The 15,512-nt window shown below is 37.9% G+C and overlaps 2 protein-coding genes across 2 annotated transcripts in view; both read right to left on the reverse strand.

Moving 5' to 3' along the window:
- LOC309476122 (uncharacterized protein) overlaps positions 1 to 15,512 on the reverse strand; it is a 186,302-nt gene that overhangs the window by 84,219 nt on the left and 86,571 nt on the right. The window lies entirely within an intron of this gene.
- On the reverse strand, positions 257 to 1,666 carry LOC309474893 (uncharacterized protein; the record flags this gene model as incomplete). The annotated part of the gene is made up of 3 exons (XM_082137512.1): positions 1,303 to 1,666; positions 846 to 1,055; positions 257 to 652 (listed from the first exon to the last, which is right to left on the reverse strand). Exons 2-3 carry the CDS (start codon positions 1,038 to 1,040, stop codon positions 257 to 259), a joined length of 591 nt encoding a protein of 196 aa, XP_081993638.1. The 5' UTR covers positions 1,041 to 1,055; positions 1,303 to 1,666.

Consider the following 15,512-nt stretch of genomic DNA (forward strand, 5'->3'; position numbering starts at 1 on the left):
TGAAACAATCAGAGAACAGCTCATGCATTTTACATTTTTCGGAATTTACGCAATGTTATTCAAATTGAAAACCCCCATTCTAAAACCCCATAAAAACAAACAACCCTGTAATGTAATGGGGTGAATGCAAAGAAACACACAACAAGATATTCGAACAAACAGTCTTTAATAATATGTAAAGTACTTAGGAACATTTAGAAATATAAAACAATCAGAACTTAAGAAAACAAAACCAAATCAAAGTCAAAAACACATTTTAAGCCTCAGTGTTTTCAACTTCTAGGGATTCTGCGGCTTCTGTGGCCTCAATAAGGTCCAGGGATTCTGTGGCCTCAATAAGGTCCAGGGATTCTGCGGCCTCGATAAGGTCAAGGGATTCTGCATCCTCTGCTGCATCCAGGGATTTTGCGGCCTCAGTTGTATCCGCGGCCTCGGTTGTATCCACGGCCTCAAGTTTCAGCACACGGTGATGAATGTGCTGAACTTTTAATGTAATTGGCAGCTGCTGTACCAAGTCATTTATATTGCCATGGTAAAAATGGCTTGGTACAGCATAGTCTTCAAGTTCACTGTCCAACAAGATGAGCATATCATTATCCTCGGACACGCCAATAATTGTCAGCACTGCTTCAAGGATCTCGCGCTCTACGATCTGGTGAAAAATAAATAAAAAAAACATCCACACTTAGGGTTAAGGTTAGTGTTACAGTTAGATTATTATAAACAGTAAAAATGTATTGATTACAATTCACAATATTTTAATGCTTGCAGTTTAATTGTTTTTTATTTTTTATTAATGGCTGTTTAATTGTCTTTGATAACCTTTGAAATTTATATTTGTTTACCTTGACAGTCGTATAGTTGGAGGAGTCAAATTTGCCTCCTCCATTGGGCCGAATGTTTGCCCTTAGGTGGCTGACCTCCACCTTATCCCCGACGTACAGGTCCATCAACGCCTCTTCTCTCCATAAAGTCACCTCCAGAAGTTTTATTCCAGACCTCAAAGAAAGGTCCAGGAGGGGATACTGGGCCCGAGTCATCCTGGCCACTTGCACCTGGAAAATAACAGCCCAGTGTCACAGATGAGTGTTTCTCAGTCCTGGTCCAGGTATCCCCAACACTGAATATTTTCTATGTATTCCCAATCAAGGTTAATTCACCTAAATGTGTATCTCAAATAAAAGTGTTAGGGTACTATAGGACTGTGATTGAGAAACACAATTATAATAGCTTACATTTACCTAGGTTAAGTAAACCAGGATAATGTACTAGATATTCAATTGTGCTTTTAAATTCACTCACTTTCTCAATGGTTCCCTGCAGACTCAGGTATCCAGTGCTTGAGAAGACTTCCTGTTCTTCCCCGGTTACAAATGGGGAAGGAGGACAGAGGACCTCTTTTGCAGCTCTCTCTGCCTCCTCGGTTATGGCCAGTGGGGAGGTTTTAAATTTTCTGCTTGACCGGTTTAAGAAAATACACTGCCGGCCATATTGTTTAGAGAGGGTGTAATTTTTGATGATGTATGATCCACCCTCTTCAAACTCCGGGTCACTACCATTTTTTATTGAGGTGTACCATGTCTGTCCATCAGTTAGGGCGGACAGTGTGGTCACCTTGTATTCTCCAACATCAATTATGTTGTTGTTGGATGTGAAATTTAAAGCCTTTTGGCTCCTTTTGACCCACACATTTGACTTTTAGCGGTGCTTGCTGACTGTAGGGGGTTGCCATCCTAAGAATAATACACAAAAAAGGGTAAGGTTATAACTTTCATAATGTTTTCAATGACTTTCTAACACATGAAAATATCATGATACATGACCTGTTTTTTTTTTTATATTTCACAGGAATTTATTTATTTATTCATGTTGTTTTATTTATAGTTTAGTTTAGATTTATTTATTGAAAGTCAATGATAAAATTTCTAATGAAGTAAAGTTTTACCTCAGAAAATAAACTCAACCTTAGCCATAACCCTATAGACGGGCCCTTTTCCAATGAATATTTACATCACAAGAAATGTTAATCAACTTCCAATTCATAAATTAATCGCGTCAATACATTTCTTGTGAGGTAAAAAATTACCTCAGGACAGGACTTCTCTCTTTTTTTACTTAATATTTCACAGGAATTGATTTATTTATTCATGTAGTTGATTTATATATTAAAAGTCATTGATACAATTTCTAATGAGGTAAAGTTTTACCTCAGAAAATGAAATTTCCTGTCAGCTAATGGAAAGGGCTTTTTTCTGACTTTTTTATTATTTGTATTTATTAATTTCTTTGTAAATTAACATTTCTAAATACACAGTGTTTCAGATACATCAATACATGTTATATCTTCTGTCTCACCTTTAACTCCAGCAGGGGAACAATAGCGCCGACTCTGGTAAGCGTTGGAGAACTGCTGCGCACTGAAGAAGACTGGCTGTGCACGTCTTTTAAGCGGGACTCCTGCTGCGCGCACCCTTTGTGTGTGTGTGTGTGTGCGCGCGCGCGCGTTCGCGTGTGCGTGTTAATATCTTTAACAGATAAGGAATTTTATTTATATTATTTGTGATTTGATATTCTTTGTGACTTTATGATATTATTAGCATTTCCTGCGCTGTCTGTGTGTGCGCGTTTTGATAAATATTTGAACCTGTAGTTATTTTTATTTATTGTATTAAATATTAACTTGTAATGGATATTTTTAACTTGAAATTAATTTTATTTAAAACAAAAAGGCCTTGCACAACTTTTGTGAGCACGCTTTTGATTAATATTTTTAACTTTTAATTAATTTTATTGTAATGAATATTTTTAACTGGATTAATTATTTATTAAAATGATTTTTTTTAACTTGTAATGAATTTTATTTAAAATAAATCCCTATTAAATCAATTTTGCCTGCAATTGTTTTAAATTAATTAGGGTTTAAAACCGATCTACACGGATTTCCTATTACCCTTTATGCTGACTTCTAACTTGTCTAGTTGATGCCCAATGTATTAATTAAACATTTCCGTTTTTTATTACGGACGAGCCCACATTTGTTTGTGGCTGTGCGCAGCTTTTAACGGACTCTGGGTGCGCGCATCTCCTGCGCAGTCTGTGTGGGTGGGCGCGTTGTGATAAATATTTTTAACTTGTTATTTTTATTTATTGTAATAAATGTTTTTTAAATTGTAATGACTTTTGAATGTATTTTTACTAATTAAACTTGATTATAAGGGTATTAGTTTTTAGTATTCAAACGAATATAACGGCTGGCCAATTAGACTGTGGAATGCTGCATAACTAATGATTCTGGATTTTTCTATGCCTGCTGTTTTGCGTCGGGTGAGTAAGAAAATCTGTCTCAGGTAATTAAAATGTGTGTGGGTCAACGACTTGAATGCAGTTAAACTTATTTGATTATGAATGTTTATAATAGCTGAAACATGAACAATAATTAATTTCCATTAAGCATTACAGTAATAACGTGTCTCGTGAGGAGATTGTGCTAACGGTTTCAGGCCCGGCTGCAGGATGAAATGACTGAGGGGACATGTGAAATTGTTAAGGGTTAGGCATAACTTCATACCATCAATGATCAATACACACTGATAACTCGCTTAATAAAAAGATAAGCCAGCGTCATTTATTATGCATATATCAACCCTTTTTCACGCTTAATTGTAATATTCTATTTTAGATCGTTCCCCCTTAATGTTTCCATGGCGACGCGTCATATTTGTCACGTGACACACCGCAGCCACTGTATGACAGATGTGTCGCTTTTATTTTCTTTTTTTCTTCAAAATATTCACAAACTTGCTTACCTTGTCATCAACTATCTGATCTTCCGATTCTCAAAAAATGTGTAAGTGAGTGTGTTTGGTCTTTTAAAAACTTGTATATAAAAAAGAAAAACATATCTTGATCTATAACGTGAGATGGGCGCCACCATGTTTCTTTGCACCGCAGTTCAGAGAATCCTGTCAAATGTACTTATTCATGTGATTCAGATTAGTCAATGATATTTTTAAGACTTTACAGTTATTCTGTACATGTCCATCCATGCAGGCATGTGCAATATTTTACTTGTATAATAGTTAATCATATGTGATTTCTTATTTTTCTCCCTTTTTCTTTTATGTGAACACGTTTGTAAAAAATCTTGCCAGTTCATTGCATGCATCCATTGCGGTAAGTAATCTTTTTAACTGACTGTCACATTCTCAGTATTTGCATTTACAATTGACAATGGAATAGCAATCTACATCAGCATATTTCACAACATGTAATAACCTCTTTTATTAAGCACTTAACACTTAAGATTTGAAAAACATTTTTGGAATCAAGATTACTCATTTCATTTACCCATTAGGTTTCGTATCTCCTCCACTGCCTCGTAGCCACTGCCAACTGCCATCAGCACCTTCATTTCAAGGTAATCTACTAGTATTTGAGTGACAGCTTGACAGATTCTCAGTATTTGCATTTATCATGGAAAAAACGACCTTTTGTATAACAGCATTGTATTAAATTGTGTAACAGCAGAATGGATTGCAGACATTAACATCATAGACATAAATTGTAATGTTTATATTACATTCACCTTTATTGCCATCTAGGAACCTTTGTGGTAAATAAATATAACACCAATAAAATTCAGATTAGAAAAAAATAAGAGTAACCATAAAACAGAAAAACCAAAAACAGAGACTTGAAAGCGGACAGAGAAGGGGCCGTTCTAATCGCTTAGAGGCAGGCTGTTCCAGAGTCGTGGCCCTAAATTCATGGTCCTTTAAAGTCTATTCTCTGAGAATAGGATAGAAATTTGTTCAAATTTACGACACTTATGAAGAAGTTTGGCCGCAGCGTTTCAGACTAGCTGAAGACAAGCAATTTGAGACTTGGATACACAGAAAAATAATGAATTGCATTAATCTAGCCGAGACGTAACAAACGCATGAACAGCCATTTCTATTCTCTATCACAAGCTGTTTATTTTCATTTTTCCATAGGGTTGAGGCTGCTTTGGCTGTCTATGCAAGTAACACACACAACATATTAATCATTAGTTATGTCTTTATATTGATTAATACACAATTCTACATGTCCTGTAGGGTCCACATAGACATTGCTGTTTTAGTCTTTACTGTATACAGTATATAACATTGTGATATTTTACACATTTAGCCATTGGTAGAAATTAGAGTAAAGGTAAATATATTTGTTTGTTGGACATGTAAATATGCTGAGTAAAAACAAGGTTTTGTAGCTTAAAATGAACAGCTTGATTTGTGTGAGATGTGTCTCTTTTTCTCTCTCCCTGCAGTAGATTGGACATCTCTATTCCCATCAACAGTATGTAAGAACTGTTTTTAAATGTGATGGCGTATTATCATAAGCCCCAAAAATGTGTTGAAAATATATTGATTACTGCATTCTGTATTTATTTATTACATTGTCCCACCTCTATACAGTAAGTAATCATTTTAGAAATAATTTTTGTTTTACTATTATTATTATATTTGCCCAATTAACTGTTAAGTGAAGTTTTAATTAAGTGCATTTTGTATTAAGGTTTTCTGTAAAGAATGTAATTAACTTGTTTTTTTCTCTGTGTGTGTGTGTGTGTGTGTGTGTGTGTGTGTGTGTGTGCGTGTGCGTGTGTGTCGTTTAATGTCCTGTCCTATCCTATACCTTTATGTCCTTTTTTCACTCAAACTTTTATCTCGCTTAAACCTCTACCTCTCGCCCATTCTGTTCTTTCTCTTCAAAACAAAAATTGACTGGCTGCTACCCCAAAACGCTGCTGCATTGCTTGCTGCTTCGCTTGCTCGCACCCCAAACGCAATCTCAAAAATGCAAAAACCAAAACGCATAAACCCAAACTGCACATGCAAGCTTGCTAACGCATCTTTAAAAATTAAAAGCCAGAACCACAACAAGTTTTCCCCCCAAAACGCTTTGAAAACCAAAAACACTTTGAAAACCAAAACCTATGAAAACTCTGACAACTTGACTAAAAAACGCTTGACTTGACTGTAAAAAGCTGGGACTGTGAAAAACTTGAACCCAGGTGAGAAAAAATCAACTGCAGATTCAGGAAAAAGTGGAATATCAACTCTTTTAAAGTACACACTTTTTTGATTAACCTAACTTCAAATCAATTAATTAACTGTTGTTATATATCGACTGTTGTATACTGTTACTAATATATATATTTCTGTATATCTGATTGCATAAAAGGCATTATCTTTTGTGTTCGTTTTCTCAAGTAACAGTAAATATCAATATTTGTACCCATTACTCAAACATATTTGCTTGATTGCCAGTGCTCAAACATCACCATGCCAAGAAGAGGAAAGAGGAGTGAATCTCAGAAACAGCGCAGAAACCTAAAAGCTTCATGTGGCACCAATAGCAGTACTTCTGGAGCAGGTATGGTTGGTGAAAACATGTATGTTCTGTCTGTTACAGCATCTCACTGTCAAAGCGATTCTAGGTACAAGATTTACTCCAGAAGTCGTCAGTGTACATGCAATGCCTTAATGTTCCTAGCTGTCCATAATGAACGTAATGAGCTACTAGGTTTCGATTTAGACCGCATTTTACAGAAAGGTGATGCCCTTTACACTAGTGTCAAAAAAACACTGCGGAGCAAAGGACAATTTGTGGCAAATTTTTTTAACTTTGATGAGCTGCCAAGCACAGTTAAGACCAACTCAGCCTGCTACAACATCCTGAAACATCCTCAGAGAGTTGGATTCCTAAAAGATTCACCTGTCCTAGGCGAGTATAATAACCTAGAGAATACTCTGCAATGTCTCAGAGCTGATGTGAGTGACGCGTTGCTGATGTGTGGATGCTCGTGTATCGCCGTATTCAGAGATCGCTCAGGGAGGTTTGGTTATTTTGACTCTCACTGCAGATCAGCATATGGAATGCCTGAAGATGAAAGCACTGGTACAGCCGTGATGTTGACCTTCTTCCGTTTAGAGGACATGATTGAGAGGTTGCTGCTATTGTTTCAAGGGTGTTTTGATTTGAGAGACCAGCAACAGTTTGATCTGCTGCCTGTATCGTTCATTAACCGAATAACTGAAAGAAGTGTACGTCCTGAAGTCTCCCCGAACTGCTGTGAGCTTGAACGTGATGTACAACCATCTGTCTCTTTTGAGAACGAAGCTCTGTCAAACAAAGAACAATGCAGGTCTGCTGATGTCTCACAACTGGATGTTCAAGTCCAAGATGTGCAACCATCCACCTCTTTTGAGAACGAAGCTCTGTCAAACAAAGAACAATGCAGGTCTACTGATGTCTCACAACTGGATGTTCAAGTCCAAGATGTGCAACCTTCCACCTCTTTTGAGAACGAAGCTCTGTCAAACAAAGAACAATGCATGTCTGCTGATGTCTCACAACTGGATGTTCAAGTCCAAGATCCATTTCAACAACTATCTGAGACTACCGTTAACAGTGAAGCATCAACTGATGAACAAGTCCACTTGACTAATCAGTATAAAATCAAAGATATAACTTCCGTCACTCAGGATAGCGACAGATATAAAAATGTGTCATTCAGTAAAACATTTCCTGATTTGCTTTCACCGAGTGCATCTATGCCGATAGCATTGTCAGCTCCGAATCAACAATATTCAAAATCAACTGACTTAAATAAGCAATTGAAAAAACTGAACAAGACTCAAAGGCGAAAGGCTTACAGTTCAAAATGGCACAAAGAAATGAGTTCCATCAAAAAACAGACTAAACGCAAAATCCATAATTATAAAACTTATAAGGAAATTAATAAACAAGCCATGAAGAACAAATATTGTAATAATGCAATTTACAGAGAACACCACAAACAAGCCATGAAAAACAATTATAAACATATTAATGAATACAGAGAGAGAAAAAAGAGTACTGCAACCAGCAATTACAAGAATGACAAACAGTTCAGGGAGAGACAAAAGAGCTATATAATTAGAAACTACAGGAATGATGAAAAATTCAGGGAGAGACAAAAGAGCTATATAATTAGAAACTACAGGAGTGACGCACAGTTCAGGGAGAGACAAAATAACTATACAATTAGAAACTACAGGAATGATGAACAATTTAGGGAGAGACAAAAGAGCTATATAATTAGAAAATACAGGAATGACGCACAGTTCAGGGAGAGACAAAAGAGCTATATAATTAGAAAATACAGGAATGACGCACAGTTCAGGGAGGGACAAAAGAGCTATATAATTAGAAACTACAGGAATGATGAACAATTCAGGGAGAGACAAAAGTCCTATATCATAAGAAATTATAGGAATAATCCTAAATACAAGGAGCAGCATATGCAATATCTTGTTGATAGATATTTAAAGGATCCTATTTTTAGGCAAAGGCAAACAGACCATTATACAAACCGATGCAAAAATGATCCTAACTTCTATGAAAAAAGGAAGAACATTTTTAAACAACGTTATCACTGTGATGCACATTTTAGGGCTCGTCAGAAAGAATATAACTTATTCAAATCTAAAAACAAAATATCTGCACTCAAGGTACTTCACACAGTACAGTGTGCACAAGACATACAGCATAAATACAAAAACATGAATCTGATGCGCCAGCAGAGAGACACGTTAAAAAATAACCAACCTGACGCAGTACAAGATCCGACTGTGTTAAGAGCCTTAAATGTTTTCAGAGAAGTTATAAAACAGGGCCCAACTTATGTCTGCACATGCTGTGCCAGAGCGCTCTTCTCAAATCAAGTCAAATCATGTGATCGTGAGCGCTATCAAAAGATCCCGACAGTTGCTTCAGTTTGCTTGACTGGAAACTATCTTCACGTCTGCTCCGACTGCCCTGATCAATGTCCCTTGGAGAACAGGAAAACAGAGTGGATCTGTCACTGCTGCCATAACACACTATTGAGAGGTCTGATGCCAGACATTGCTTTAGCCAATAAACTTCAGTTTGCTCCCATTCCTCCAGAACTCTGCGATTTGAATGTTCTTGAAAGACACGTAATTGCAAAGTACATTCCTTTTGCTAAGATTGTTACACTACCGAAAGGCCAGCAAAGAGCTATTAAAGGTGCTGTGATTTCTGTTGCATCTGAAGTAGAAACAACCGTAAATTGTTTACCCAGACCAAGAAGTGAATCACAACTGCTTACAGTGAAACTGAAGAGACGTATGTGTTACCAAGGTCACTATCAGTTTCAGACTTTGAACATGCAAAAGGTTTTGTCTGCTTTAAGAAAGCTAAAAGATATCCATTCAGAATATAAAGATATTGTCATTAATGCAGAACTCTCTGAAGAAGAAATGTTTAATGAGCATGAAGAGTGTGCAAATGACATCAATGCTTCTGAGGAAGAAATGTTTAATGAGCATGAAGAGTGTGCAAATGACATCAATGCTTCTGAAGAAGAAATGTTTAATGAGCATGAACAGTGTGCAAATGACATCAGCGCTCCTGATGAGGAAATGGATATTGAGAACACCAGCCAAAGTGAGAACACTGAAGAACAGAGCAATGAAAATGAACACAATGATGCAAATGATGACACTACTGCAGAAGAGCAATCGAGAGGCCTTGCCTTGGATACATGTCTTCAGCCCCCAGATCTCGGCCAGCAGCTGTTGTCTTATAATGATGGAATATTTTGCATTGCCCCAGCAGAGAGAAACACTCCTGTAAACACTTTCAAAATTCCTAAACTTGAGTCTATGGCGTTTCCAGTGCAGTTTCCAGATGGCAAGAACACCTTTGATGAGCCTGGTAGAGCAAAACATGTTTCCCCCAGCAGATACTTTAACTCTAGACTATTCTCTATTGACCATCGTTGTGCGAAGGATACCAACTATATCTTCTTTGCGCAGTTCGTGACTGAAATGAACATGGCCACATCTAGTATGTCTATCCAGCTGAGGAAAGCAAAACCCATGACCCGTGATGGACGCAGAATAAACTGTTCAATGCTGCAGGACAAACAGGAGTTAGAAAAGCTTGTAATAAACAAGGAAGCTACACGATTCATGCAACCATTAAGAGGGACTCCAGCATACTGGGAGAAATCTCTCCGTGATCTGTTTGCTATGCTGAGACAGCTGGGCACTCCTACATTTTTCTGTACGTTTAGTGCTGCTGAGATGAGATGGCCTGATGTGATTACTGCTATTAAAGCACAACAAGGTGAAACCGTGAACTTTGCTGAATTAGACTGGTCTGAAAAATGTGAAATCCTCAGAAGTAATGCAGTGACAGCGATGAGAATGTTTGAGAAACGTGTTGAAGCCTTGATGAGAGATTTGATAAATTCACCTGCTCGACCTATCGGTGAGGTAATTGACTTTTTTTACAGAGTAGAGTTCCAGTTACGTGGCTCTCCACACATTCACTGCTTATTTTGGGTGAAAGATGCTCCAGAGTTTGAAAAAGATCAAGATCAGGATGTGTGTGATTTCATTGATAAATACATCTCGTGCAAATTACCAGACCCAGACAAAGACCCAGAACTACATAAAATTGTAAGTGAAGTACAAATGCACAGTCGTAACCACTCAAAATCCTGTAGAAAGAACAAGAAGCACTGCCGGTTTGGATTTCCTAAACCACCCATTAACAGAACAATGATATCACGCCCCAGACCTCCTCCTGCAGATCAGTCTGATGAAGGGAATGAATCAGAGGAAAGAAATTATGCCAGTTTCGCAAAAGAACAGCTGCAGAAGGTGTGGGATCTACTGAATGACTCAACTCAGAGTTTTGATAGCATTACACAGCTACTTCATAAAGTAAACATGACTTATGAAGAGTATGAGAAACATATTGATACTATTTCTACATCAAGTTCAATATTCATGGAGAGACGACCACAGGACTGCTGGGTCAACGGCTATAATCCAATGTTGTTAAGAGCCTGGGATGCAAACATGGACATACAGTTCATTCTGAACCCCTACAGCTGTATCATGTATATTGTCTCGTACATTTCAAAAGCTGAGCATGAGATGAGTGATTATCTTAAAAAAGTGATAAAAGACTCAAGCCATGATGACCTGTCTGAACGTGAGTGCATGAAGCAGATCATGAATGCCTATGCAAAGAACAGAGAAGTCAGTGCTCAGGAGGCAGTCGCTCGCACATGCAGTCTGAAATTAAAATCATCATCACGTGCTGTCATATTCATACCTACTGATGACAATGCTGTAAAGATGAGTTTACCAATGAGGTGCTTGGAGAGCATGGATGATGACATAGAGAATGTGTGGATGACAGGATTGCCAGAAAAGTACAAAGCCAGACCTAACAGACCTGAATTTGAGAACATGTGCATGGCTGAATTTGCAAGTGAATATCGCATTGTTTATGCAGGAAAGACAAAAGGTAAAAATGTCTTGCCACTTCAAAAAAGCTTAGGACACATACAGAAAAGAACAAGGGGAAAACCTGCTGTCATCAGATTTGCCCGTTTTTCACAGCAGAAAACCCCAGAAAAATTCTATGGAACTTTTCTAAAGCTTTACTTGCCATATCGCTCAGATGAGCAGCTGAAGTCCACAAGATTTCAGACATATGAATCATTTTATGCATTTGCTTCTGTAAAACTACCAGGAACTGATGAACTGCAGCGTGTGTACAATATTGTAAACGAAAACCGTGAGAAATATGAAAAACATAACGAGGCTATAGAAAAGGCAATTGAGGATTTTGAACAGAATGGTCCCGTTGAAGATGCATGGACTACATTGGCTCCAGCAAATGAACTGATCCGTTTGGAGAGCATATTGGAACGTGAACCCACTGATCCTAATGATGTGAACGAGCAGGAGGATATTCCTGAATACACAGCATCTACCTCTGTCAGTAACACAGCTATGCCACTCGTGGAAGCTGCCCAACTGAATCCTGCACAAATTCGCAAAATGTACCAGAGTTTGAATCAAACACAAGCTTCCATATTTTATGCAGTCCGAGACTGGTGCAAAAGATGTGTCTCTGGTGAAAACCCACAACAGTTTCTGTATTTTTTGAATGGAGGAGCAGGCGTTGGTAAATCACACGTTATCAAATCTATTTATGCAGAAGCAACTAAGATATTGCGCAGGCTTCCATGCATACAAGAGCATACTGACATTTCCAAGCCAACCGTTCTTTTAGCAGCATTCACAGGAACTGCAGCATTTAACATCTCAGGTAAAACACTGCATTGTCTTCTGAAACTCCCAAGAAACTTGAAGCCTCCATACCAAGGCCTGGGAAACAGCTTGGATGAAATCAGGGCAGACCTTTCTAATGCACAAATTTTAATTATCGACGAAATATCAATGGTGTCAAAACAGTTGTTTGCCTATGTGAACTGGAGACTGCAACAGATTAAGGGAAACAAGAAACCTTTTGGTGGCTTATCTGTATTAGCTGTGGGAGATTATTATCAATTACCACCTGTGGGAAGAGCAAAACCACTCTGTGTGTATGAGGACCATGTGCTGGACTTCTGGACAGATCATTTTCAAATGATAACTATGACACAGATCATGAGACAGAGAGATGATCTTGCATACGCTGAGCTGCTCAACAGACTGAGATTAAAAAAGAAGCACGAGAAGCTGACTGATGCAGACAGGTGCATGTTAGAAACTGTCATAAGATCCTCCCCTGAAGAGTGTCCAGCTGATGCATTGCACATCTATGCAACCAATAAAGAAGTAGACAATCACAACACTGAAGCCATATCCTCCCGCTTTACAAATGTCATTACCATAAATGCACATGATTACAAAAAAGATCCCCGAACAGGAGAAATGAAAAGGCAAGCGACTCCATTTAAAGGAGACAATCGTGACCTTATTGACACACTACAGATTGCTATTGGTGCACGAGTGATGCTAACCAGAAATATTGATGTGGGCGATGGATTGGTTAACGGTACTTTTGGGAAAGTGGCCCAAATAATAACCCATACCCGAGACGGATATGTTCAATTAATTGGTCTTCATTTAGATAATGTGACTGCTGGACAAAAACATCGCAACAAAGCACCTGATGGAGATGACAACATTGTCTATATTGAGAGATCAGAGGAACCACTGAAAAGAAAAGGAACAATGCGAAGACAATTTCCCATGAAGCTTGCTTTCGCATGTACCATCCATAAAGTGCAAGGAATGACGACTGATCGCGCTGTTGTATCTCTGAAGCACATATTCGAATCAGGCATGGCATACGTTGCACTCAGCAGAACAACATCACTCAGTGGACTGCACATTACTGACTTCGAAGAAAAGAAAATCTTCTGTGACCCAAAAATAAGTGCCTCCTTGGAGAACATGCCAAAAGCAGATTTTCACAGTATCCAGCCCATCCTACATATTGTACAGGACTCCAAACTGAATTCAGCTCTTAAAATCATTCATCACAGAGGGACTGGAGTGTCATATGGAGGATTTAAAATGCCACCATGAGCTTCTCTTGGCTGATGTTTTGTGCCTCACTGAAACACACCTGTCAGGCTCAGCTGTTCCTGCACATCTACATCTGGATGGATACACCATGTACAAACGCAACAGGCATGCATCCTACACAAACTATGCACATTTGGCAAACAAGAATGGTGGTGGAGTGGCCATTTATGTGAAGAACAGCTTTAAAGTTTGTCCTCTGATGTACATACAGAATGTTACTGACTTGGAATATTTGGTTTTGAAGATAGAAGCCCCCAAACAAGCACTTCTTGCAGTGATCTACAGACCACCAAGTTATAATTTGGCAGAGTTTTTGGCACACCTGAACGCCCTCTTGACATCTCTGGAGATCATTGATTTCAGGCCTCTAATCGTTTGTGGCGACTTCAATGAAGATCAGCTTTCTCGTTGCAACAAACCTATTCTCAATTTGTTTGAAGATAAAGGATACACACAGCTAATCAGCACCGGGACAACAGAAAAAAACACACTTCTAGATCCTATCTTCATAAGTGGCGCACACTCAAACATCAGAGCAGGAGTTCTACAGACGTATTACAGCTATCATGATCCTGTGTTTTGTGTTTTAGAGTAGAAACATAAAATATATCATCACTAATCTGCATCACACATTCAACACTGTTGTAAGATAACATCTTTATTTCAAGAAAAAAATAATGCTAATACAAATAAATTTATACCACAAAACTGTTCACATTGTCTACTTCTTGTGTGCATGTGTGTGTGAATGTGTTACATATAGACTGTTTGTTTGTTTGTTTGTTTGTTTGTTAGATAAGGAATGGATGGAGAGTGAATGTCCTTTCCAAGGATCGCCACCTTGACGTGGTGGAAAGGCTTGTGTGTTCCAGTGATCTTAAGAGTGAGTAATTCTGGAGTTTTTTACTCCGGTTTGACTTGCTTAAGAGTGAGGTTCCAGACTAAGTGCGATCCAAATGGGCATTAACTAAATAAAATAATTTTTGAAGCATAATTACTTGATTTTTGTCTTTCTTGATCTACACACACACACACACACACACACACACACACACACACACACACACGGAAGTGCTGTTTGCTAGCATAAGTCAAAAGAGCCAAACCTCATCTCTATACGATGGTCTGATACAGAGATATAGGTCTTGCAAAACGGTTGCTAGGGTACTCAAGTTTGGTTGCTATGGAGTTGCTTGGGAGCTGGGAGCTTTAAACTTAAGAAGTTTAAATTGGTTTAAAGTAGTTTAAAGTTTATGACAGAGAGATAGATAGATAAATAAGTTAGATAGATAGATACACACACACACACACACACTCAAACAGACTACCTCGCTCACACACTCACTCAGACACACACACACACACACTCAGTTTATATGAGTTTAGAGTTTATAAGTGTATAAATTGATGAGTTTATAAGTGTACAAGTTTTTGAGTTTAAATGAGTTTAGAGTTCAGAGTTTATTCATTTATGAGTTTAAGAGTTCATAAGTCTATGAATTCATGAGTTTATTAGTTAATTAGTTATTAAATTTAGGCTTGTGTGTTCCAGTGATCTTAAGAGTGAGTAATTCTGGAGTTTTTTACTCCGGTTTGACTTGCTTAAGAGTGAGGTTCCAGACTAAGTGCGATCCAAATGGGCATTAACTAAATAAAATCATTTTTGAAGCATAATTACTTGATTTTTGTCTTTCTTGATCACACACACACACACACACACACGGAAGTGTTGGAAGTGCTGTTTGCTAGCATAAGTCAAAAGAGCCAAACCTCATCTCTATACGATGTTCTGATACAGAGATATAGGTCTTGCAAAACGGTTGCTAGGGTACTCAAGTTTGGTTGCTATGGAGTTGCTTGGGAGCTGGAAGCATTAAACTTAAGAAGTTTTAAGTTTAAAGTAGTTTAAAGTAGTTTGACGTTTATGATTAACACTTAACTAATTGCTATTAGCATGTAGCTATTCACTGCTAGCATGTGTAGCATGTTGGAAGTGCTGTTTGCTAGCATGAGTCAAAAGAGACAAACCTTATCTCTATACGATGTTCTGATACAGAGAAA

The sequence above is a fragment of the Leuciscus leuciscus genome, assembly GCF_965113295.1.
Source record: "Leuciscus leuciscus genome assembly, chromosome: 15".
Classification (NCBI taxonomy): domain Eukaryota; kingdom Metazoa; phylum Chordata; class Actinopteri; order Cypriniformes; family Leuciscidae; genus Leuciscus; species Leuciscus leuciscus.